This window comes from Mangifera indica, chromosome 7 (assembly GCF_011075055.1).
Source record: "Mangifera indica cultivar Alphonso chromosome 7, CATAS_Mindica_2.1, whole genome shotgun sequence".
NCBI classification, from domain to species: domain Eukaryota; kingdom Viridiplantae; phylum Streptophyta; class Magnoliopsida; order Sapindales; family Anacardiaceae; genus Mangifera; species Mangifera indica.
This window is the reverse complement of record NC_058143.1, coordinates 19,123,754-19,149,536: the sequence shown is the minus strand read 5'-3', so window position 1 is coordinate 19,149,536 and position 25,783 is coordinate 19,123,754. Positions and strand designations below refer to the sequence as shown.

Genomic DNA, 25,783 nt, shown 5'->3' with positions numbered 1-25,783 from the left:
GTAATCTTGAGAAAAAATTAATTACTGATCATCAGCTTTTAAAGTAAAAGTTACGGTTGAACCACGCCAAAACATGATTCCTTAATTAGCCTCAGCTGATTGGTGGAGTCTAAAGGCAGAATTGGGAACAGAAAACATACCCATGATTTACCTCTTGGATTATCAGGTTCAATCTTAATTAATTAAAATTATAATCAAAATTAATTAATTAAGCCCTCTTAGCATGCACTGTTTCATGCTGATCAAGATGCAGGTTAATATGATTGTTGTCTTTTGAGTGGCTGCCAACATGGAAACGTGGACATAATCCAGACAACACATTAATAATTTTTAAGAGAATCATAATCACAATTTTTAGAGTTTTAATTATTATTAAGTGTCCCAATAGATTGAGCTGAGCGCCAGGGAGCCTCGACCCCAGCATTGAAGTCGACCTGGTCGGCATCATCACATCCCACGTTCAACATAAAGATACAATACACGGCTCTGATGGGATTAATTTTATATATATATATAATTTTTGTATATAATTTTATGTATAAATAATAATATATTATTATATGATTATATATTATTTTATTTTTAATTTTTAATTACCTAATCCTATAATGATATATTATTATTTGAATATAAAAATTATATATGTAATTTTATATAAATGATTATGTATGTAATTTATATAAAGATTAATGGAGTTGAGACTTTGACCCGCAAGCTGCAAAGTGTGAACTTGCGACACACAAGAGGCCAAGTTCATTGCATCTTAAATGGGAGATAATATTGGAGCAAGTGGTTCGAGTACTGAAGATGGAGGTATCAAGGAGCAAGAGCGGCTGTTGCCAATAGCGAACGTGGGGAGAATCATGAAGCAGATTTTGCCACCAAACGCGAAAATATCAAAGGAAGCTAAAGAAACGATGCAAGAATGTGTTTCAGAGTTCATAAGTTTTATCACCAGTGAAGCTTCGGAAAAGTGCAAAAAAGAAAGGCGGAAGACTGTGAATGGAGATGATATTTGCTGGGCTATAGGAACGCTAGGTTTTGATAACTACGCCGGGCCATTAAAAAGGTATTTGCATAAGTTTAGGGAAATAGAGGGAGATAGAGCAAATAATCAGCAGGAGAAGGCTGCTGGGAGTAACAGCAATACTGAAGATCAAAAGGAGGAACCATCTTTATATGTAACTGATCATCATCATAATCAGCCTACAAGATTTAGTTTCAACTCAATGCCATATTAATTGGTTGAGGTCTTTGTTAGGCTTTAGGCAAAGTGATTAATTTCTAGCTTTGTTTGTGATTATACCGATGAATTTAAAGATCAAATTAGGGGTTTTTTGTTTTCCATATAGCTTCTTAATTGATTTTATGCATGGGATTTATATGGATCTTGCACTACTTTAACCTCAGCTCTGATCTGCAATTAGTTTACTGTTGGGAATTAAGTGTAAACTTCTGGGTTCACCAATGGAGATATTCTTGAATGCGCTGGCATCTCTTTTGTTCTTCATTTCTCTCTGAAGAAAATCAACTAAGATGATTTTGGGGTCGTCACTGATCATTCTTGCTATGCAGTCAGTCATGTAGAAGGAGAAGATGAAACGCATATACAAAGGTCAGTTAGACACATCATGTTTAATTTTATGAAGTTTTTGTTATGTGTATATTACTCTAAAATTAAACTGGCTTTCAGCTTTTGCTATAATTGTCTTCATGAACTTCTTTTTGGGGATGAAGCCCTATAGCTCGAGCCCCAGGTATCATCAACTCCCAAACTATACTGGTATAAAGTATCTGTCGTCTAGGGTTTTTCTTCTTTTTCTATTTTTGTTTTTTAATAGCCCACATCAATGTATATATACACATATATCAACAGATGTTGACCAGAGGTAATTAAAGTATATCTGTCTAGGGTTAGGGTTTTCTTTTACCCTCAAATTTGGGAATTCAGGGACCACCATTCAGCCAACCAGCCAGAATACTCTTTACTGTTTGCAAAAAAAAAAAAACATACAAAGTAAGATCTTGACCTTGTTGACATTCACTGTAATATTCCCAAAGTATATACTTGAGTTATTTTCATGTTTGTTTTAAGATTAGGGTTTGTTTAATTAGGAGAAATTAAGAAATAGATTATATATGGTGATGAAATGTTGTGTTTCTGGCCACACCCGCAAGAAAATGATAAAGGAGACAAAAAAGATAACCTTGAAAAGAACGGCCTACCATATTTCATTTCCGTATTAGGTGACAGTCTTCTTCTTCTATTCCTAGAAGGATATTTGTTTGATCTAACAACTCTCAACGATCAAGTCAAATTAAATGCCATTCAGTTCTCTCATCAATATGTTTGTTTCAACATCATCTACAAGATATTTTCAAGCTAATCATGATTAAGTGTTTTTGAGTTCAAATAGAACTTAATTTAGATCTTGTATTAGTTTGATTCAGATTAAATTTAATCTTAAATAACATTTACGTGATTATAATAACTCATTAAAAAAGGTCCATCAGTCTTTTAAATGATAAGACTGTTTTTCTTAGTGGGTTTAATTATGATTTCTATTTTTATATAAGAGATAACTAATTGTAAAAATATAATTAGAAGGGATCGTCCCAGCCTGCAAGCAAAACTTACAAGTAATTATTAATGTTTTTATTATTTTTAGTTACTGGAACTAGCTCATGTATTGTACAAACACTACTTTATCTCTGGGTCGATTTGTTCTTAATTTAAAGCAACAAGCATCTGTAGATGGCCATTAGCTAGAGCAATTAGCTAGTTTTGTTTCTGCTTGACATCGTTTAGGGTGAGCATTGAGAATTTTGTTGGGTTGGGTTTGTTATTTGAGGATCGTCCAAGTAAAGCCTATATAGTATTTCAAACCTATATGAAGAATTATTTGAATGAAATCCTAAAGGATGTAAGAGGAATAGAATTGTTATATGAAAATGAATCGCACTGAAATTGGATTATGAGAGTCCCATTAGGAATAGTGCAACATTTCTAAATAAATCTTACATTGATAAATCACATAAAAATGTTGGATATATATAAGTTTATTATATCACTTGAAAATGATAAAAAAAAATCGTAAAATAGCATGTGTGTTTCTAAGATATTAAAAAGTGTTTTGAGTTGTAAAATTTAAAAAGTAAAATCGTGATAAATTGTTATTCAAAATAGATAATGTCTTAACAATTGGTCAAATTGTTAAACTAAATATTTTATATATATATATATATATATATATATATATATATGTGAGTCACTCTACATGTCGTTATTAAGGGATAAATCTATCTTGACATCAAATTATTGGATCGGATGTTATAAATAGTATTAAAGTTATTCTGCATATTGTCTTAAACGATAGTAGAACAAATCTTAATGAAGACGTTAAGTCTGACTATAAGAGGATATTAAATCTCATAAGTGGGGTGAATGCAACACCTAGAGGGAAATCTCACAATGATAAAACATCAAAAAAGATGTTGGGCATCTCAATGTATTGGGTACCTTAGTGAGGATGCAACATCCCCTAAGGAGGATGATGACAAATGTAACACTCTTTAGAAAATCTCATATTGACAAAACATGAAAAAAAATATTGTGTATCTCAGTGACAATGTAAATGCTAGGTTTGTGAACATTCCACATCGTTTGAAAATAACAAGAGAATATTTATTAAATAATTTGTAAGTTTTTAAATTATTAAGATATGTTTTAGAATGTAAAGTTTAAAAAATAAAATCATAACGGAGTGCATATTCAAAACAAATAATATTTTGATAATGAGCGGAGCTATTGGGCTAGATGTTACAAATACAATAAAATTTTTATTAAGAAAAAGATATCTCACATAATACCTATAATTAAAATGTGCGAGAGATCAAAAAAGATTGAGAGGAGCTAAAATTCTATGGAAAGGTTTGTCATTTATTGTTCTTCATTTTAAACAGTGAAGATTAGTTTAAAGTTTTGGACATAGAGTTATTAATATCAAATTGGATTTTTTTTTTATGAGAGACTTTAGCCTTGTAAGATCTTGTTCGCTTTGCTAAGATTGTTAAATCTTAACAGTTCGTTATATATACACTTATTTAGAGAGAATTTTTTATACTTTCAATATTGTCGTGGTTTTTTAACTTCCTTATGTTAAAAAGTTTTTTCACAAAATAAATTCTAACTAAAATGAGAGGACGAAAAACAACTCATTAATTACTCAGCATTGTGTCCTCTCCCAACAAATATCTAGCTAAGATGAAAGGTTATTGAAACCTCTAAGGATCCATATTTTGCATTAGAACGTTTTCCTTTGGCTAAATATCAAAGGTGTGCTGCATTCGATATTCTATTTCCATATGGAAACTGTCTTATTTTGGAGCTGACCATAATCACCTTTATTCAAGTATACATTATCAGCCAACTGGGGTAAAACATCGGAATAGTTCTGCTCAAGCATGAGTTGGTTTGAGGAGATGATCATGACAATGACCATACATAAATTCCAATCCTTTTCCTGACTTGAATTTCATAAGACACGGAAGCAAGAGCTGGCTCAACCTCAATTGAGCTTAAAACTAGCTTTCTTTAGATGATTAAAAACGATCAAAACAATATTGTTTTAATATGAATTGATGTAAAGAATATTGTTTTGCTATCTACAGTGTCAAGACCGAAATATAATTATAATTAGATTCTACCGGAGCCTTTAATTCTCGTAGGCATGCAACCATAGCAAATTGGCATAATCATAAATTATGCACAAGATAGAAAAGGAGAAACCCCTCGACTATAACTTTACTGGTTGAAAATCACATTTTCTGGCTACGGGCGATACATATTCAGTCAAATCTTGCCATAACCACGTATAGTTTTACATAAAATATTCAGAAGAAACATGGAAAGATCGAGAGGAAAACGAAGATGTAACGGCCGTACGTGTATCTGTAAATGGGATAAGATTAATTGGTTGGTAGGTTAAAGTTACAAAAATTTCAAGCTTTTTCATTAATTTTAAGAGACTTCTAATTTGCAATCACTACGCACTTCACCGGTCATATTTAAGTGAAACATTGAATCAATACCATTTTGGCATTTTCTCTCTTGAATTGATATTATTGATTAAGCATTTAGGTGAATGTGGACATTACCGTACCTTCAGTGGATTGCCAATGGCCAATACAGAGAAAGTATGCAGCAGTGTCATCTGCCTGCCTATAAATTAACATAAAAAAGTCTTCCATTTATGTTTTCCACCTACCAATATGGACCCTGCTGCCAAATTGAATGGTGTATGTCAAGAGCCTTGCCTCTATATAAAAATTTTGCTCTGGTTTGACTCTATAGTTCCTTTACTTTCTCGCACTTTCTTTCATTTTCTTAGCCATCAAACACCCGACAAATCGTTTCAAAACTACAGGCATTAATTACAGATCTATTTGCAAATGAAAATAGATCTGCAAATGAAGTGGATCGTATAACCAAGTAGAAGTAGATCGTCAGCTTTCTACGAAAGACAAATTTTTATATAGAAAATAATAATACTATATATATATATATATATATATATATATTTTGAGTATACAAAATAGATACACAGATAATATATTATTATCTGATTTTCAAAATTATTCAATCATATGATGACACATTATCAATATATTTATTTTATGCACTTAAAATATATACATATAATTTTATTATAATACTACATTTACAAATGGTGGATACAATAAAACTATGTGTACCTACTTTGGGTACATAAATGTGTACACATTTATATGTGTCATTATATGATTGGATGATTTTGAATTAAGAATAAAATAATAATCAATCATATGATGACATATATGAGTGTGTATATATTTATATACTCAAAATAGATACACATAATATTACTCATGGTGGATAATATCAGTAACGATAAAAAAAAAAAAAAAGAGGTGGATTTGACTTGTTTAGTGATGAAGGTGGTTGAAATTTCAACTTTTCGATTGATACCCTACCTAAATCATATCTAGATTTCTTATCAAATCACACTTGCCCTAATAAAATTCCGATCAGATTACACTTTAGTGCCGATGTCTTTCTATTATTAGTTTTCCAATGGAATAGTATTTTGGGCAGGAGTTTGCAATTTAGTAAGGCCAAACGACTATTTCCACCCAAGGTTTGATGTTTTCTCAAGTTTCTACTATTTAACTATGAAAATATCAAACACCCACTTATGGCTGATTAGATTTAACAAAGCTCTAACGGTGATAAATTTAATCTCATTTTCCTCTCTAAAAGTTTAAAAACTAATATTTTCCCTTAAGCTAAGTTTAAAAAGATTATATTTCCCCCTTAGGGTTTATTTCCAAACCCTTTCACTTTTTTCGGCGCCATCACCAGTCGTCTTTCCCTCCCGACGATTTCTCTTCCACCGACGACGGCCCTCAACTCTTGTACTATGCATCCGACGCAGAGAGAAGTCGTCTGGGAAGAGAAATCGTCTTTCCAAATGAAGACGACTCATCTTCCCAGAGGACGTTGAGTCATCTCGTCTTCGTCTGCGAAGACGAAGAACTTCGTCTTTCTCGACTCTGATCGAACGTCCAAATGGGAGGAAAGAATTTGTCGAAAGGAGAGAAAGTTTTCGAAGAGAGAGACCGTCGACAATGGAGCTGGAGATTTCAAAATGAAACCTTAGGGTGAAATGGCGATTTTTTAAAACTTAGGTTGGAGGAAAATTTTAATTTTTAAAGTTTAGGGGGGTAAAATAGATTCTATTTTAATTTATTTTTAATATTATAGTGAAAATAATGATTTTACCCTTATCACCGTTAGGGTTTTGTTAAATCTAACCGATCATAGGTGGGTATTCGGTGTTTCTATAGTTAAAGGGTGGAAACTTGAGAAAACATCAAACCTTAGGTGGGACATAGTCATTTGGCCATTTAGTGATTCAAAGAGATTTCACAACTACAATTTCTGAAATCTTGGGCGGGATACAGTGATTTACTCTTTTTTTTTTTTTTTTTTAGAATGACAAATTAATAAAATAATACATATTTATATTTATTAATTTGTATATTTTGTTGTAATTTATATTTTCTTGAAAGGTTTGCTGAAAAGTTAAATTCTGGAAATTTATAATTAAACAATTTTCTCATTAAAAAAAATTATATCACATTTTCCTTCATTTTTATTTTTTAATTTTCATTGACTTCTTTCATTGATCATTATAATAATGTCAACAATATCCTAACTTTTGGATTATATTGTCTATTCCATCAGTAAATATTTAGAGTATAATTTAATATATATTTTTAAAGTTATTATAATCATATTTTAATAAATATATAAAGAATAAACTATTATTATTTAAATTAATTAAAATTCATTTATTTATAAATATTTTATATTTAATAAAAAAATTAAACTTATTTTTTATAGTAAAAATTTATATATAAAATAAATATAACATATATATTAATAAATATATAAAGAAAACAACAAAATAAATATAAAAAAGAAATAATACTTTTAATTTTCTATTAAAATTTTTTATCAAATATAATTACAGTTGGATTCAAACCGAGTCTGTTCGAGCTTGAGTTCGAGCTCAGTTCGAATGAACCAGCTCTATATAGGCTCGATCAAGCTCGAGTTATTCTTCAAATTTTTTAATTAAAAATTTTGATACAAAACAATATCGTTTTGGTCAATATGTATTAAAACGACATCATTTTGATAATGAAATAGTTAAAAATTCAAGCTCGAAAAAAATTAAACCTAATTCGAGTCTAGTTTGAGTTGGACTTCCATAAGTTCAAGTTTAAACTCGAACTCTGTTATATACAAATTGAGTTGAGTTTGAGCTCAATTCAATTTGAATCAAACCCTAAATATAATTTTATATGTATGTAATTTATAAAAATATGATTTACAATTTAATTTTATAACTCAAAACGTAAATTATAATTTTTTTAATTTATTATTCTAAGTTAAAATAAATTATAAATTGAACTAAATTAAATTATAATTTAAATCCATCCGACTAAAATTTTGGAAATACTGGATGAGCAATTAAAATTTTGATTAATATATGAGGGTATTCTCGTCAATTTAAAATCTATTAATTAAATTCTTGGTCATTTTCTATATCAGTACAATATGGTCGTATTAAGGCTGGATTCGAATCAAGTCAGTTCGAGCTCGAGTTCAGTTCGGCTCGGCTCAGTTTGAGCCCGAAACGAGTCGGGTTCTGTTCAATTCGATTGAGCTCAAGCCGAGTTTGAGCTAGCTTAGATTGGCTTAATAGATTTTTTAAAAAAATTTTTTATACAAAACGATACCGTTTTGATATGAAAAGCGAGTCGAGTCGAGTCGTAAATGAGCTGAACCGAAAACAAATCGAACTCGAGCCGAACTTGAGTCGACCATAAAAAAAAATCGAACCAAAGCCGAGCTCGATTCAGCTTGAATCCAGCCCCAGGTCGTATTAATTACAAGCCTATTTTGGTATTATTTTTTAATTATATTAAGCAAAATTTATCTAAAAAATCTCTATAAATTGTAAAATGTTGTTAAAAAGGAAAAAAATTGATCACAGAGGATGCGAGACCGGGAGGGGTCTGACATTTCTCTGTTTCTCTGTTGACTCAAGGGCTTCCACCAGCCCATCACTTCTTTTCTCTTGTTCCGTTGTGCTTCAATTCAGGTATTTACCTGATTCAATTTATTCTTCTGGTCTGTTACAGACCAATTCGCCTTTGTTTTAGATCTGTTTTCCTTCTTCATGATTTTTCCCTAATTTTGAGCCGATGAATTTCAGTCGAGCTTTGATTCGGCTTGTTTTACCCCGAGTGATTATGATCTTAGGCTTTTTGGTTTGGTTTCCGGGACTGTGATGCAAATTAGCTTAAGCGCTTGCGCTAGCTACAACAATTATCGTAATTTGAAATGATGATTAGGCCTTTTATCTTTATTTTTGTTGTTTTTTAGCTGCCAAACACATTTTTTGGGTTCTTTGATTGTGGGTTTCAGAGCTAGGAAAGGGGAATTTGTGAGCTCTGGAGTCAGGTGTGTGTTAGCTGTTGTCTAATTATATGAACTGTACTTAGGGTTTTTTGTGCTGATTTCTTACTAGAATCTAATTGAGTTGTTGGTGTTGTGTTTTTAAGTTATTGTAGTTCAGGACTTATGTTACTTTTTGAGTTGTCATTTGGTTTTGTTGTATAGTAAAAGTAATTTTCATCTACATGATTTTGAGCTGCGTATGAGGGTTGATTATTTTGATTTTGCTGATTCTGGGTTTTCTGGGAATTGAGAATTAGGGTTTAGCAATATGACGATGAGTGAACGGAAGACGATTGACTTAGAACAAGGATGGGAGTTTATGCAGAAAGGAATTACAAAGTTGAAGAATATTCTGGAAGGGCTGCCGGAGCCGCAGTTTAGTTCTGAGGACTACATGATGCTCTATACGTATCCATTTCTATGAGATTTTGTTTGTTAATATCTATTAATTAAACTTATTTTATTGAGTGAATCAAAATTTTTATAGTTATTGTTGCTGCTTTCTTAACTGTGTATAGAACCATCTACAACATGTGTACTCAAAAACCTCCCCATGACTATTCCCAGCAGCTGTATGACAAGTACCGAGAGTCTTTTGAAGAATACATTACCTCCATGGTAGGAATTTTGGTCTTGATGCATCTCTCTCTCTCTCTATATATGTATAAGTTATAATTTGCTTTCAAAATAGTTTAATTTTCTCTATGGTTTTTAATTTGAGAATTGAGTGCCACATGTTTTATAACAAAATTGGTTACCATGATCAACAATACTGCCTGTGTATGCATAATGAAGTTTGAAATATTTCATAATTGAGTCATAAGCCTGCCCCAATTAGATGCACTTCCAACAGCTCATTTTATAGTGTATATGTACTGCATTGATGCACATGTAATGTATGTAAAAAGATATTAATTGACGGTGTGAGCCAAGATGTGTACACGGGGATTTGTTATGTTTGGTTTTTTGGATTGAAGTATTATATATGCAAACAAATTGCTAAGACATGAACAATATGCTTTGCCTCCCTACATATGTAGTTGAATGGTTTTATTGTTGGAATTGACGAATGACATTTTCTCTCATTCATTGATCTATTTGTTAACCATTTTACACCATGGCATTTTAAATATTGTTCCCATGCACTTCTTTGTTTGTATTTCAGGTATTGCCATCTATAAGAGAGAAGCATGATGAGTTTATGTTGAGAGAGCTTGTAAAACGGTGGACAAACCATAAGGTTATGGTTAGGTGGCTTTCTCGATTCTTCCATTATCTTGATCGTTATTTTATAGCACGGAGGTCTCTGCCACCCCTTAATGAAGTTGGGCTTTCCTGTTTTCGTGATCTGGTATGCTATGACTGAACATGGTGCTATTGCATTACCCGTTTGTGTTTGTTTGATTATTCTCTTCCTTTCTTCTTGAAAGCTATAGCTATTTAATATTTTTTTTTCTTAACATTTACTTTTAGTTTCATTCTTTTAAATGATGTCAATTCTCTTTATACCACGTCATTTGACATTGTAATGTTATGGGCACATTGTTTAAATTTCAGGTCTACCTGGAGTTGAATGGAAAAGTGAGAGATGCTGTAATATCTTTGGTATGTGTTGTTTCTTGCCACAGTTCACGCCAGACACGTTAATTATTCAGTTAATGTTTATTAACAGAATTATTTTAAATCAGATTGATCAAGAACGGGAGGGTGAACAGATCGATCGAGCTTTATTGAAGAATGTTTTAGATATATTTGTTGAAATTGGGATGGGACAAATGGATTGCTATGAAAATGACTTTGAGGCAGCCATGCTCGTTGATACATCTGGATATTATTCTCGGAAGGCATCAAGCTGGATCTTAGAAGATTCTTGTCCAGATTATATGTTGAAAGTATGCTTTAAATATTCTTGTTTGATTGAATTTTCTTTCCTTTTTTTTGTTTTTTTGTGCATTCCTAAATGACTCTAATGTTCTGTTGGTACTTCCAGGCAGAGGAGTGTCTGAAACGGGAGAAAGATAGGGTCGCTCATTACTTGCATTCTAGCAGTGAGCCAAAGTTACTGGAGGTTTGCCATTGTGTTTTATTTAATATATCCATCATGTTTAGAGTAGTTAGTCAAATGGAGGATGCTTGTCTAGTTTCTAAGATACTTAAATCTTGAACCTCATCATGTACTTTTCAGTTCTTCCATTTTATGAAGCCCCTATTCAAGGATTTATGTTTTATCTATATTGTCGTAATAATAAGTCTATTTTCTCCTTTGCAGAAAGTTCAGCATGAGCTGTTGACTGTATTTGCAAACCAACTGCTTGAAAAAGAGCACTCAGGATGCCATGCACTGCTTAGAGATGACAAGGTATGACCTGAATTTTCATATATTTTGAATATATGTTGTGGATTTGTAATTTAACCAGTGAGTTCTGTGGTTTTCTTACTATTCTGTGATTGATGTTTCAGGTGGAGGATTTGTCAAGAATGTTCAGGCTCTTTTCTAAAATACCTCGAGGATTAGACCCAGTTTCCAACATATTTAAACAGGTGCTTATTTATTTTTTTATTGAGTCAAATGCAACTCAAGTGCAGTGCTTTCTATTCCTTCCGATTTTTGTGCATTAATTTGTTTTCTTTCTCTGTCTCCCTGTGCAGCATGTTACAGCTGAGGGTACAGCTTTGGTTAAACAGGCTGAGGATGCGGCAAGCAACAAGAAGGTCTGTATATGTCAGTTCATTGCTTAATCAACTTACACATGCAGACTCCTTTAAAGCCATACATTTACAGTTGTTGACATTCATATATGGATGGTACTTTGCATTATTGTAGTGCATTAACGATTGCCTAAAGATGGAGGGAGGCATTAAAAAATTGTTTTTGGGATCACCTTCAAGGAAGTTTATTTCTTTTCTTAATTATAGAGTTTCCAGTTTAGATTTAGGCATTGATCTTCTGCCTTGGTGCTTCCTGGTATACTTTCTGTTTTCTGGGGCTTTGGGTTTTGTCAATGTAGTAATGTTTACTCTTGTTCCTTTTGAGTGTACGTGAGCAAGACTGCAAGAGTCTCTTAAAAAAATCGTTAAATTCGGTGCCTTCACACAACATAGATCATTCGCTTCTTGTGTGTGTTTGGTGTATTCTCAACTATCTGTAGTATATTCACCTACTCCACATTGGAGACAACAAATGTCAAGTGAAAGTTATTTTGTACACCAAATTATTCTTATCTGCACATTGATGGGTCTGTCACATTTCACACCTGCCACGTTTTCTTGGTCAATAGTAGCTTTTAGATGATGGGAACAGTTACTGTCACATGTATGCACAAGTAATGGGTCTTCACTCCAACCTGTCCATTTTTCTTGCCTAGCTTGGTCCAACCCCTGTGTTTGTGGCAGGTACAGGAATTGCTACTGAGCACGGTTGGGGAAGGTGATATCTGGTTGGTTGCCTACATAAAATTTTGGAGTTGAATCTTTTGCATAATGTGGTATTAGAAAGTGTGTAACTTTTGTGCTCAATTTAAAGTTATGGCCAGCACAGAATGAGAAATAGTAACATTGTGTTCATGTTAGTTGCTAAGTCCTTTCTGTCTATTTATCTAGAGTCTTTACCTATGAAACTTCTAACAAAGAACTTTTATAATAAAATTAGAAAAAAAGCAAGTTACTGTATGCATGTTGTGAAGATGCTCCAATGGATGGAAATTAGAAACAGTTTAAAATGCATTAAGACACATTGTATTCAATAATTGTTCCTAGGGAAGCTTAGGTCATCTGGTGGTTCTCTTCACTATAGTGAGAAGTTGAAGTTGCTGAATGACACGATTGACAATTTAGTTAACTTTAGCTAAACTGGGAAGTAGGAATCTCACACGTGGCTTTGGAGGTTGTCATGGTGGCAAGATGGTACATGTTGTAGCATTCAAAGGAACAAATATTAATGCTTGAAATAAAGATATTATGTATTCAGAACTATCTTTATATTGTCATGTTGTAAAGCTTCTGTTTGTCTTATTTTATGCTTGAGAAGGTGCTGGAATTGAGCTTAGGGAGTTTTATTCCTATTTGAGCTGGAAACTCTTTTCAGCTGTTACAACAGTGTGCTTGGCTTCTGTTTATTCATGGCATAATTGTTACAGATATTCATGGATTATCATGCCAATAATTGTTTTTTTTTTCAATTCTAGGCTGAAAAAAGGGACGTAGTTGGTTTGCAAGAACAGGTACATTTTTTACTTTTCATTTTTAATTGAGCAGGAGGACTATTTGTGTGAGAAAGACTGATTTTCTTGGTTTTCAGGTTTTTGTTAGGAAAGTGATTGAGCTACATGACAAGTACCTGGCATATGTTAATGATTGTTTCCAGAATCACACTCTCTTCCACAAGGTCTGTAATAGATAATTGGTTTAAATTATTAAGATCACATCCCATGGTCCTGTAATATTTGATTGTTTTGTGTTTTCCTCCAGTCTCTCAAGGAGGCTTTTGAGGTCTTCTGCAACAAGGGCGTTTCTGGAAGCTCAAGTGCAGAACTCCTAGCCACTTTTTGTGATAATATTCTTAAGAAAGGTGGGAGTGAAAAACTTAGTGATGAAGCAATTGAAGAAACGCTTGAGAAGGTCCGTTACATTGTTGTCTAGTGTTGATATAGCTTCTGCGGACATGATGTTAAACCTTGCTATTGAATTCTTCATCTTACTATAGGTAGTGAAGCTGCTTGCATATATCAGCGACAAGGATTTATTTGCTGAATTTTACAGGTATATGCCATCTATGTTGCATTTTAAATCGCTCTATAATTATATTTTTAAGATACAGTCATTTTAGAAATATTAACTTTACATTGCATGGCTTCTGGCAGGAAAAAGCTTGCTCGGCGGCTTCTTTTTGATAAGAGTGCTAATGATGACCATGAAAGAAGTATTTTGACAAAGCTGAAGCAGCAGTGTGGTGGTCAGTTCACCTCCAAGATGGAGGGGATGGTCAGTACACTTTACTATCCTTGGTGAATTGGAAGTTTTCAATGTTCAATGCAGATACTGTTGGGCACATTGTGAGGGTGGGAGTTATTTTTTATTCTTTGTTCATATACGCTTATTTACTTTTTCTAGGTTACGGACCTGACATTGGCAAAGGAAAATCAGAACAATTTCGAGGAATATCTAAACAATAACCCAAATGCAAATCCAGGGATTGATTTGGCAGTTACCGTTCTGACCACAGGCTTCTGGCCAAGTTACAAATCATTTGATCTTAACCTTCCAGCAGAGATGGTAAGCACATAAATATCTTGTACAGACAAGAGTTGTTATGTCACATGTTAAACTCATACACACTTAATTTTTTTTCTCTTTTAACTGTGCATTAATGTTACTCTGTTTAAACTCTTCTGCTTTAGGTTAAATGTGTTGAAGTATTTAGAGAATTCTATCAGACAAAAACCAAGCACAGAAAACTTACTTGGATATATTCACTGGGGACTTGTAACCTCATTGGGAAATTTGAAACAAGAACGACGGAGCTGATTGTCACAACCTATCAAGTAATAAGCTCACCCTGTTTTCTTTGGCCTTTTAATACCTTTCGGTCTGGAGTGTGTGGGATCGGACTTCAGAAATGGGTTTCTTTATTGCTAACTCTGGATTTTTTGGTTGCAGGCTTCTGCATTGCTACTTTTCAATTCCTCAGATAGGCTGAGTTATTCAGAGATCATGACTCAGTTGAACTTGACTGATGATGATGTTATTAGATTGCTTCATTCCTTGTCATGTGCTAAGTATAAGATTCTCAACAAAGAGCCAAACACAAAAAGCATCTCCCCGACAGATCACTTTGAGTTTAACTCCAAGTTTACTGATAAAATGAGGAGGATCAAGGTTCTGGAACTGTTTCTAAACATCTTGTTCTGGTCTCTTTTAATAATTACTGATTTTTCTCTACAAAGATTTGTAACATGTTTGATGTGCAGATTCCTCTCCCTCCTGTAGATGAGAAAAAGAAAGTGATTGAAGATGTTGACAAGGACAGACGGTATGCAATCGATGCCTCAATTGTTCGCATCATGAAGAGTAGGAAGGTTTTGGGGCACCAGCAGTTGGTGCTGGAGTGTGTTGAGCAGTTAGGCCGCATGTTCAAGGTTTATCTGGCAATTCCTCTGTTTTATAATGTATCTTCCTTATCTTTCCAAATTTATAACTTGCTGTTAATTGAAATGTAAATCTTTGCAGCCTGATTTCAAGGCAATTAAAAAGAGGATTGAAGACCTCATCACTCGGGACTATCTTGAGAGGGACAAAAATAATCCCAATTTGTTCAGGTACTTGGCATGATGTGGCATGGGTTCAACTTGAAGTAGTCACTATTGCTGCTGGAAAAAGAGGGCCAGGTCAGGGTGGAAATAGGGCATATGAAACTGCCACAGCTGCAGCCACAAACAGAGGATCTGCGAAGCTTGTAAACTTTGTCAATGGAGCCAGGTGTGGAGAACATACGGATAGATTGTGAACCGGTGATGGAGAAATTTGTATATTCTTGCTTTCACCGTGCTGCAATGTGTATTTTCATGTATCAAAATTGCATTTTGATTGTAAGTCGGAAGAAGTATCAGGTGGAATGTCTTTCTTTTTATGCTTCCCTCAATTTATTCTTTTACAGTTAACACATATTTCTTGATGAAAGATCGAGGCTGAGATATTAACAAGGACCATGCATTGAAGCAAAGCATTGGAAATTGGATAATGGAAGTAGCTTTCTGCAAGATAACGGAGTTTGGTCATTTTTGGTATCACAAGGTGTATTGATCTCGTTATTGTTATATTGCATTATATTTTTCACACATTTCATCGTTGCATCCTCCGATACCAATACCAAATTAAAATCTGTCCAAACAGAATATCAGTGCATACAATCAACTGATAATTAAAGACAAGCTGGCAATTTTAGTTAACACACAAGCTAAAGGTGACAATTTGACAATATACAGGGAAGCTTCCCAGAGAATTCCATTTTCTGCCCAACTAAATCTTTCATTACAGTTAGAAAACTGAAAGCTGCTGCTAGAAAATTGGATGGTCATATCCCTATAACAGTATTCAATCTCCTCAAAACGGTTGCCTCATGATTTTGATCTCTATAAATAATTTTGCTTGCTCAGCTACAAAAGAAGTTTGGAGCCAAAAAATGTAGTACTAACTTGCTAAATAACCCCCAATTTGCCCCCAAAAAATATACTATCCTCCTTGCACTACCCATAAAAAAGGCCTAAATGGTGTAAATGTTGTGTGCTCTTATCCATCTAAAGAACAAGCTGAAAAATAATGTACAAAATTGCTAATCAATCTCACTTTATACACATGTACAAAGAAGAGTTGTCAGTGGCCACTTCTTTGTAGATAATCCAGGCAGACACCTTCTTTCCAGTTTCTTTACTTGATGCCTTACCCAGTGGTGAAATATAAACCAAACACAATATCTACAGTGTCAGTTAATCCCTAGCACTACCAAAACCAGAACGGCTTATGGCCTCCATCGCAAGCCGAACTAGACGAATAAGTCCATCCACATCCTGGAAGCTAAAATCAATCGCCCTCCTAATAGTAGCAGTATGCTCTGTATTTTGAGCCTCTTCAAGGGTTACATTAACTGCTGCAAAAGCATTCTGGCATTTCTTTGAGGCTTCCAGAGCAAAATTTACATCCTGTGTCTGCAAAACAGTACACATTAAAATATTCATCCCCTTTCATCATCACAGAATAAACATAGCCAAACTAGACAGGAACTACACATCAAACCTTATGATACCACTAACAAAACTGATATGATATATAATAACTCCCCTTATTTTTAATGGCATAGCCGAGATAAACCAACAACTACAATACTATGCACAAGACATCAGGGATCACTCTTAAAATTTATATAACTAAAGCAAGTCTACCAAAGATAAAACACAAACTTTCATGACAAATGAATCTGGTCCCTGTATAGCACTAAATATGCTGAAAGTAGAGGCTGAGAATTCCCATTAGCCTCGTTAACACTTCTTAATGCAAATTATACTCAAGGTGCTCTGCATAGTTTTCTCCGATAAATGTTGAATATACATGTAATGCTCCAGGCCTCATAAACAATTACAAAATGTCTAAAGTGATGCCCATCTCATCACAGGCACCTAGGACAAAGCACCTTTAAAAGAACAATCATAAACAGGTACAAAAAATTTCACCACATAGGATCAACTTACAAAGTCAAGCAAATGAATAAAATTTGGGCGGTTTCGAGCAACTATGACATGGTTTCTGGTAATATAAGGAGCACCCTTGGATGAAGTAGCCTTATCAGCTGCCACTTGATTATTTAAGTTATCAACATCTGATGCAGAGGAGGATGGAGATTCACCTGAAGAAATAATTCAAGCAAGTGTTACATGAAGTACAATTTTTCAGGGAGCTCAGCATGAATCAATATATTTTCATGTTTTCAAGACAAGTAAATATTATCTACTCAAGAAAATTGATCACATGGGAGATTGCAGGGTAGTAACACGTGCTTAGCTCAAAAACATCACAAATTTAAAACTTAATTCCAAGTCAAAAGAAGTGAAGAAGCAACAGCGCAAATTTTACAAAACGCTATATCAAATTCAAGAGATAAAAGAGAATATATCTTCATTAAAAGTAAATAAATAAATTTTCAGCACCCCATTTTTAAGTGGAACACTTCTCCTCAGTGATTAAATATATTTGAAGCACTTCCGAGCAGAAGATTAGTGTGATTTTAGCTAAGAATCTGAACCTCAAAACTGAAAAATTACTATCAATAGTTTAACTACCATGAAGTTCTCAAACAATTACACAGTCCAACCTTTTCTTAAGAACTTACTCCTACCAGATATTCGTATAAGGTCAAAAGGAATGCATTAGCAATCAAAGCAGGTAGACCATTCAAATAGGAACAAGCCTCTATATGCTAATCACCATTTCACTTCATTACCTTGAGAAGCAATGTGTAAAGTTGCTTGCAACTCATTCCGATCCCTACTTACACTTGAATGTTTGCAGTAAACTACCCTCATATATGCAACCTCAATGCATTTATAGGCTAAAGCAGCAGCAGCCATCTCTTGACATCTTTCATATTCATGGGCACAAGATCTGTGAATTAAATAAACAAAAGTTACAAAATAAAATACACATTTGTGCAAAATAAGTTGAAAAAGGAAAGGCTACTACAAAAGTTACATGATAAGATACACATTTCTGCAACATACATACATACATGCATGCATGCATGTGCATGAGGCAACACTTCTACAACTTTGAATTCAACTTACTCATAAAGTTTAGCTGCAGTGTTGTACACTTGTATTGGAGTCAACTCCCCATTTTTGCCACTCTCATTAGTGAAAGTTTCTAGAAGAAAAGCCCCGTGAAGAAACTGTAGGGCAGCTTGAAAGTACGCCTCATTACTTTCAAAATCAAAGCCAGAGCTCTATAAAATAATGAAACCAAGGAAAAAGTTAGAAATCAAAACAAAATCCCAAAAACTCCTCTTAGTTTTTTATCTTTTGTGTGTTTGTTGGCCAACAGAATAGCAAATATCAATTCCAAAAATTAGTCTAAAAACTGGAAAGACCAAAACGAGAAACCTTAAGGCGATCTGCATAGTCTCTGAGTTCTTTGGCTTCTTTCAGAGCAATAGTAGCATTCTGGCTGGAGGACTTCATGGTTCTACGACTTGGACTGCACCGAGCTCCATTTCTGTTACCCACCATTCCTGGATGATTTGAAGCTTTTGACACATTATCTTTGCAAGAACCAACTGGAATTTCATCAAACACCCCTTCCCTTCGGGATCCTGGCACTGATTGGTGACTCCCCATTTTCTGTCCATCTTTACTTTGACAATGTGAGACCAACTTCAATATCCCATTTCTTTCCTCTCTTTGTAAATGATTAACCTTCTTTTCAGCCTCATATTCCAGTATCAAGTTTTGCAGGGAGGCAACTTTTCTATTGGTACTAGCATACAATTTCAAATTTGAGTCATGATTTTCCTTAACTACAACATGCTTTTTTATTTTAACATCACTTGGTAATTGCCCTTCAAGATCCCTCCAGCTACCGAGAATCTTCTCATCCTCAGAAAACTTAGACCTAGACATCTCAGGAATTCTGTGTTTATCTTCATTTCTTATTTCCTGGCATGCTGCATGGTTAGGACTGTCATTGTCGGATTCATACTTCACACTCTTATTCAAAAAAGACTGATTAATCTCACCAACACCTTCCCCATTCCAGCAACTTCCAGGATTGCTGTCAACAGTAAGATGATTACTTCCACCACCACCTTTCCCAAAAATTTCCTCTGCCATTGATGTCAGTTTATCCGGACAGAATGTCTTCAATGGAGATGAGGACACTGATTCGACAGGTGAGCATTTGACTTCTTCAAAGTTTGCTTTGTTTTTATGAGAACCTGTAACCTTTGAAGAGCTTGAAGTTGTTGCCTCAGAAACTTCTCCAGATCCAAAAACCCTTCTCATTAAATCTAAGTTATCCAAATCGTGTTGAGATGCAGGTTTTATTCTGGGTTTCTGGAGTTGCTGGTCCTTATCAACACTTCTACCATTTTCCCTACCATTGAAAAGATAATTGTTATTTGACATGAAAGGTGTCGGCCTACTGTTAGATTTATGACCAGCACGTTTATTTGCACTGGAGTTCTGCCCCTCATTCTTTTGAACCCCAGTTTTCTTTTCCCACCCGAACCCACTTTCACTGCTTTCTGCCTTTGAATATTCCTTACTATCAAGCCCATTAAGATTATCCAGCCGCTTTCTTTTCTTCTTGGTATTATCTCTTATGTCTTGTGTTTTCATATCCAAGGATCCACCATCCAATGAGGCATCAGCTTGATCTCCCAATTTCTTCCTAGAAAGAAGTAATTTGCCCTTCATATCACCCTTCACCTCCTCTAAATAAGAGAACCCATGTTCCAGCATTTTCTTCCTACCTGCCTTAGTTTGCAAACCAGCATTTGTCTGGTGATCCACCCTCCCAATGTCCACATCAGAATACTTAAGTTTGTCAGTTGCACACACATCTTCTATCTTAGCTTTCTTCGAAGTTGCATAATCATGTTGATCAACATTCCTCTTGTTTTTTATTTTTAACTGCTTGGCATCACCTGAAGATATAATACAAAAGAAGCTAACTAATTATACACAATCGGATCAATAGTCTGAAACCAGTGGAAAATCAGTCTAAAATTAGGTAGATACCTCCATTCACTTGTTTTTCTTTTGATTTTAATTTTTCTTTCCCTGCATTAGAGTTGCATGACAAATTGAAATGGAGAGAACTAGGTTTCTTCATAATCTTTGATTCTGGAAGAGGATGGTTCATGTCATTTATACTTCTACTTTTCACAAAACCCTGCAGTTCATTCTTGGTGGACTTAGATGTCTGAATCCCACCACTGCTATCTGCTTTAGATGTTTCCTTCAAGCCATTATTTTTCTTTCCACAAATTGAAACAGAAGAACTGAGGCTCCTGTGGTTCTGGTCATGCTGTCTGCCATGAGCTAAAGTTGTTGCTGAAGCAGTTTCATTACCATAATTTTGAATGATATTTTGACCCTCAATAACCGGAGGTTGGTACAAAGCTCTGACAGCTTTTGTTGTCTCTTCCTCACTGATATCACACCGATTCATCCCAGGCCTAAACAACATGCCAGAAGCAAAAAAATAATCACAGAGAGTAATGTTTTTATAAATATATGGATGTCCATATCTCTGTTCACTGAATTAAATTTATGCACATAACACATACACAGTGAGACTGCATCAATAAACAATGACAACCATGCATAATTAAAAGAATTACAAATTTATCTTAAGGTTTTTGTTTAACACCATAAATCAAATGAAACTTACAGCCAGTTTAGCATGCGACACAACCAGTCATCTGGGAATTGTTCAGGCTTTGTTCCCATTGGCAGCAGCCGCCACTTCTCACAACTGTCACAACAGACCCAGTTCTCTTCTATAAGTATAGGAGTCATGGCAGCTGCAACACTCTCAGTACCATGTGTACTTCCCAGGTTACAAGGACTGGCAAATGGAGCATTGTTGATGAATGACCCATGCATTGCTTGAATGGCAACTTTTTTACCACTAGAATTTTCCCATGATTTATCCAACAATGCATTGTGTTTGAGTTCAACTTCCATAGTATTTGGGCCAGAGTCCTTTGACCTCCTGCCAGACTGCCTCTCTAATTGATTCTTTGACTTCCCCAAATTTGCATTTGCAAAATCATAACAAAATTTTTTGTACTTATTAATATCTTTTCCCGATTTCAATTTCTGCATCCTAGTTTTGCATGTAGAAGCATTGTAAGTAGCAGATATATCTTTTGGTGCCACACCAGTACCATTCCTCGAGCTTTCCTTTACTGAAAGAGCAACAACTTTTCCTCTTCTCTGGTTGCCATTTGACCTTTTAACTTCAATGGATGGATTAGTTTTCACGCCATTGTCATCAGTTTTATCTTGTGCATTATTTGGAAGTTTCTTATCAACCTTTCGTTTTCGAGGAGCTATCACACCTTCATTAGATTTGGATCTGTCTGAATGAGATTTTGAAGGGGCAGTAGCTTTGTTGTCTTTACACCTGCCAATATGCATATGGTAATGTGAAACATCATTCTGAGAACATACCCCTCCCCGTTCCCAATCCAGTGAATCACTTTTACCATTCTTCTGACTCCCACCACTGTCCTGACCAGATATTGACTCTAATGAATCCTCCATCCACAAGTTGGATGAATTTAATATATTCCGCATCTCATTCTTATTAGCCTCCCCAAAGACTTCAGGTGCATTCCCTGTGCCTTTCACAGTGTAGGAATTAGCATTTATCTCCTTACCCCCTGAGGTCTCAATTTCAAATTCTTTCTTTGGAAGAGAGGTTGTATTACTCTCATACTTCATATCAGTCATATGCTTTAATGCTAAAGGTCTTCCACTCATTCCCATTAATTTTGTTTTCTTCTCTGTTGACAGTTTCCCATCACACATATTGGCAAAAGTATCATCCAATAACAAGGCAGAATGTTCTTGTCTGCTCCTAAGGGAAGGCACAGGTTCCTGGCCTTTAGAATCCTTTCCTATCAGGCAAAGCAGACTTTCATGAAGTGGTGATATCAGCACACCCTCAGGGACTGCAAAGGAAGTCATCATCTGTTTTGAATAAACACCATCAGTTATCCCTAAAGTTCAACTCGTGATAAACAAACAGAAACGAAACATAAAAAGGACTGTTACCTCAAGAATACTAGTGGGAGACTCGTCAGCAATCTCCTGAGATACAGGATCATGTCCTCGATTTTCCTCAGCACTGTTCCCCAATGATGAAGATGGAGTGTTCTCAAGCCCAAGACTGCCATATAGTGTGGCACTTTTGTGAGCCATTTTATCAAAACTCACTTTTATTCGAACTCTCAGTGGTCTTTGGTTGGCCAGATTCTCTGATTTGTTTGGACTTCCATCCTTCAACTTGAACTTTTCAGCAACTTGAGAAGATATGGGCGAGTGATGCTTCACAGAAACACCTCCAGGTAGCATCCCTGAGTTCTGCAATGAGTGGTCACTGCAGGAAGCAATGGCAACTCTTGCAGAGGGGGGCGCATTTGAGGTGGGCTTTAAATCTTGAGAGGCACTCTGCATTATAACACAACTGACAGTGCTAAAACAAACTGGATTTCCCAAGCCGTAACTTTCAGTTGTATATACTTGCTTACAAGCAAATGTCAAAACATAAAAATAAAAGTTTGTGCATTTACCTCCATGGATAAATTATACCAGGATCTTAGTGCAGCAGAGTCTCTCTGTGGAGTCAAGGGTAACCGTTCATATGTAGGTAAAAATGTGCCATATGGATTGAATTTAGCCCCTATCCAGAACAATTAAGACATCATAAGACCATTCGTACATAAGCACTTTAATTACCCTGCACAACTGTGATTATAAAGCCTTTTCATTACCATCAACTTCCATTATATGCACTTACCTAAATTATCTACAGCAACTGCACCACCAAAAGCTTTTAGATGATGCCCCAGAACATTGTGAACTTTCTCATCCTTCAAGAAAAAGAAACTAAACCATTTACTAGTGCCATTAAATTGGAAACACTTTATGAACACCAAAGTCGATCTTCAAAAACATAGGTAACTTGAGGAACAACAAATCATTAGACTAGCTGTTATTACCATTCAACAAGAATCTCATATCATTAGGTTAACTATATGTATTAACAAGTTCTGGAGCCCTAGGATCATATATAGTGTCAACCCTTTTATTGACTGCCTTCTTTCCTCTAAATTTCGTCTGGAAAGAATTAATCAGTCAGCAATTGCCAGGCTCCAATGGAACTAAGTCATTTTCAAAGTTCTGGAAGATAAACCATGCAAATCTCTAGAAAAGCAGATGTATGGTTTGAATATCCTCAGCAAAACCATTTCCCATAATAATTAAAAATTTTGAGAAAAAATTTTGCTCATTGTCCATCAATCAACACTGAGCACTTCAAACATCCCCTATTAAGTTCATTTCAGGACAAAACAACTAAAGCACCCAGTAAATGTACACACAAAACCAATGTCAAAGATTTTTTTCCTTCATCCTCTGCTTAATTACTGAGGTAATCAAGCAAAACAAATGCACGACAGAAAGTTTGAACCCTTTGTAATCGTTTTTCCCATTCCAAAGATTAAATTTTCAACTCTATAACAAATGTTGCTTTCCATGAAAACACGATCTCAATTTCGGAAAAGAATGAAAAAAAAGATCAATTTATTTTATTTTCTTTCTCATGATACCAACATCCCCCACCAATACATTGCATACAGCAAAACTGAATTCAGCTTGATAACCATTGCATGTCTTAATTAATCTCCACGATTAAGCATATTCCTAAAATTTGTTTTAGAGGTAAAAAATACTCAAACTTGAATGTACTGGAGCACAGAATTCAGTGGATAAAAAAGTTACACAAAGAACAACCCTTACAATGTAAGAGAAATCAGTGTCAGGGTTAATGTCTCCTTCATCACCCTTGCAATAGTGAGCCTCTCCTTCTTCAAGCTCAAAATTCTCTTTCATTGTTACCATCCAAAATTAAAAAATAATATATAAAAAAAAAAAATCCTATCCAAAAAACCCTACATGACCAGGAAAATCAAGAAGGCACCCACCAAAAAAATACTCAAAAAAACAAAAACCCACCAAAACCCGCAGGGAAAATCACCCAAACGCAACTTTAAAGTTATTAAATCAAACCCTCATTGAAACTTTATCAATGACCCATCAAAAATATAATTTATAAACTGTATATATTATTCTTTATAAACTTCAATCTCGTGATCAGACTGTGGAGATTGAACACCCGATACGCGGCGGAGTCGGGTGAGTTTCAGAAGTTTCCAGGGGGGGCAGAGAGAGTGCTGCTGCGTATACGTGTTTTTTTTTGTTTTTTTTTGGGTTTTCCTGTTATTTGTAGAGTGTTTGGTTGGGTTGCAAAATTATTTATTTGATTTTTATTTTCACTTCCCCCTGCCCTTTTTCGGTGTCGGTTTTTTGGGCTTCTATTTAAAAATTAAATATTGATGTTGTGCTTGGAGTCAGTTGGAAGTCTTGTGACTGCTCCAGAGAGTCGTCACGTTTATGCTTATGTTTTTGGCTTTTCTGTCATTTCCATTTCATGATTCTTCAAATCTCACACAATATTTGCACAATATTTATTTTCATCAAAATTTATTCTATATTCCTTTTTTATATATTATCTAGTTCAGTTTTTCATTTGAATTATGTCTAGATCCATGCATGTCACGTTTCATTACCATATTATTTAAAATATTTGCCGTATACACGATTATGATTATGTCAGATCAAATTCAATAAGACTTATCACATTTATAAATTACATTATATTAAGGTTTATCAAAAGATAGATCCTGTGAGATATGTCAAACCGTGGCACGACAAAATTCAAGGTAATGGATAAAACTTTTGGATTGTGTTTTTGTAGATCTTTAGCTAACCGATGTCATTTTATATATTTATTTTTTAATTTATATTTTTTGTGAGTTAGACCCTAAAGGTCTTAGCAGGTCTAGTCCCCCGCAACCATGTTTTTTCAAGGCGTCGAGTTGGGCTAGAGTTGGACTCAAATCGAGCCTGTTCGAGCTCAAACTCAACTCAAACAAGTGTGAAATGAGTTAGTTCAATGTGAGCTCGAGCTTGAGCTATTCGTCAAATTTTTTAATTAAAAATTTTGATATAAAATAACGTCGTTTTAATTAATATGTATTAAAACAATATCGTTTTAATAATAAAAAATGAGTCGAACTGAATTCGAATTGAGTTTGAGTTTGGTTTTCATGAGCTCGAATTCAAGCTCAGCTATATATAAATCGAACCGAGTTTAAACTTGACTCAGTTCGAATCTAACTCTAAGTTGGGGCATATGTCGACCTATCCTCTGGACATGTATAGCTTGTCATATAAAAAATTATCAGCCAAGTGAATTGACAAGAAAATGCAATGAATCAGCAACAAAAAAATTCGTATGAAAATTATAAAAATTATTTAATATGCTAAACAATATATGGAATTGTTGTTAGGCGTAATTACCATTTCATACTCATTTTCC

The 25,783-nt window shown here is 34.5% G+C and overlaps 3 protein-coding genes across 5 annotated transcripts; 2 read left to right on the top strand and 1 right to left on the bottom strand.

Annotated features, from left to right (window-relative positions):
• Window positions 1-703: 703 nt before the first annotated feature.
• On the top strand, window positions 704-1,347 carry LOC123221661 (nuclear transcription factor Y subunit B-1-like). The gene has a single exon (XM_044644541.1). The coding sequence runs from the start codon at window positions 768-770 to the stop codon at window positions 1,239-1,241; it is 474 nt and encodes a 157-aa protein (XP_044500476.1). The 5' UTR covers window positions 704-767; the 3' UTR covers window positions 1,242-1,347.
• A 7,210-nt stretch (window positions 1,348-8,557) lies between these two features.
• Window positions 8,558-15,692, top strand: LOC123220299 (cullin-1). Of its 3 annotated transcripts, XM_044642418.1 has the most exons (21): window positions 8,594-8,711; window positions 9,038-9,073; window positions 9,328-9,478; window positions 9,589-9,688; window positions 10,236-10,421; window positions 10,628-10,675; window positions 10,759-10,962; window positions 11,061-11,138; window positions 11,340-11,429; window positions 11,531-11,611; window positions 11,720-11,782; window positions 13,255-13,290; window positions 13,368-13,454; window positions 13,538-13,687; window positions 13,773-13,828; window positions 13,930-14,050; window positions 14,180-14,341; window positions 14,467-14,610; window positions 14,726-14,944; window positions 15,037-15,204; window positions 15,296-15,692. In XM_044642418.1, the coding sequence occupies exons 3-21, from the start codon at window positions 9,339-9,341 to the stop codon at window positions 15,395-15,397; spliced, it is 2,235 nt and encodes a 744-aa protein (XP_044498353.1). In that variant the 5' UTR covers window positions 8,594-8,711; window positions 9,038-9,073; window positions 9,328-9,338; the 3' UTR covers window positions 15,398-15,692. The 3 variants fall into 3 exon arrangements, with proteins under 3 accessions (XP_044498351.1, XP_044498352.1, XP_044498353.1); XM_044642416.1 differs by lacking the exon at window positions 9,038-9,073 and having other exon boundaries at window positions 8,558-8,711; XM_044642417.1 differs by lacking the exon at window positions 9,038-9,073 and having other exon boundaries at window positions 8,569-8,711; window positions 9,322-9,478.
• Window positions 15,693-16,045: 353 nt separating this feature from the next.
• On the bottom strand, window positions 16,046-24,634 carry LOC123220298 (cysteine-tryptophan domain-containing zinc finger protein 3-like). The gene is made up of 11 exons (XM_044642415.1): window positions 24,142-24,634; window positions 23,141-23,213; window positions 22,914-23,023; window positions 22,396-22,791; window positions 21,005-22,311; window positions 20,350-20,789; window positions 18,715-20,255; window positions 18,400-18,557; window positions 18,060-18,220; window positions 17,311-17,465; window positions 16,046-16,770 (listed from the first exon to the last, which is right to left on the bottom strand). The coding sequence occupies exons 1-11, from the start codon at window positions 24,241-24,243 to the stop codon at window positions 16,552-16,554; spliced, it is 4,662 nt and encodes a 1,553-aa protein (XP_044498350.1). The 5' UTR covers window positions 24,244-24,634; the 3' UTR covers window positions 16,046-16,551.
• Between the last annotated feature and the right edge of the window lie 1,149 nt (window positions 24,635-25,783).

Bases quoted from the DNA above. Each gene is read 5' to 3' on its own strand.
- LOC123221661 (XM_044644541.1), top strand. From the start codon at position 768: ATGGGAGATAATATTGGAGCAAGTGGTTCGAGTACTGAAGATGGAGGT.
- LOC123220299 (XM_044642416.1), top strand. From the start codon at position 9,339: ATGACGATGAGTGAACGGAAGACGATTGACTTAGAACAAGGATGGGAG. The intron at 13,455-13,537 runs GTCTGTAATAGA...GTTTTCCTCCAG, and splicing joins ATCACACTCTCTTCCACAAG to TCTCTCAAGGAGGCTTTTGA. The intron at 14,945-15,036 runs GTTCTGGAACTG...TTTGATGTGCAG, and splicing joins ATAAAATGAGGAGGATCAAG to ATTCCTCTCCCTCCTGTAGA.
- LOC123220298 (XM_044642415.1), bottom strand. From the start codon at position 24,243: ATGGTAACAATGAAAGAGAATTTTGAGCTTGAAGAAGGAGAGGCTCAC. The intron at 20,790-21,004 runs GTAAGTTTCATT...CATGTTGTTTAG, and splicing joins TGTCGCATGCTAAACTGGCT to GCCTGGGATGAATCGGTGTG. The intron at 20,256-20,349 runs GTATCTACCTAA...TTATATCTTCAG, and splicing joins AGAAAAACAAGTGAATGGAG to GTGATGCCAAGCAGTTAAAA.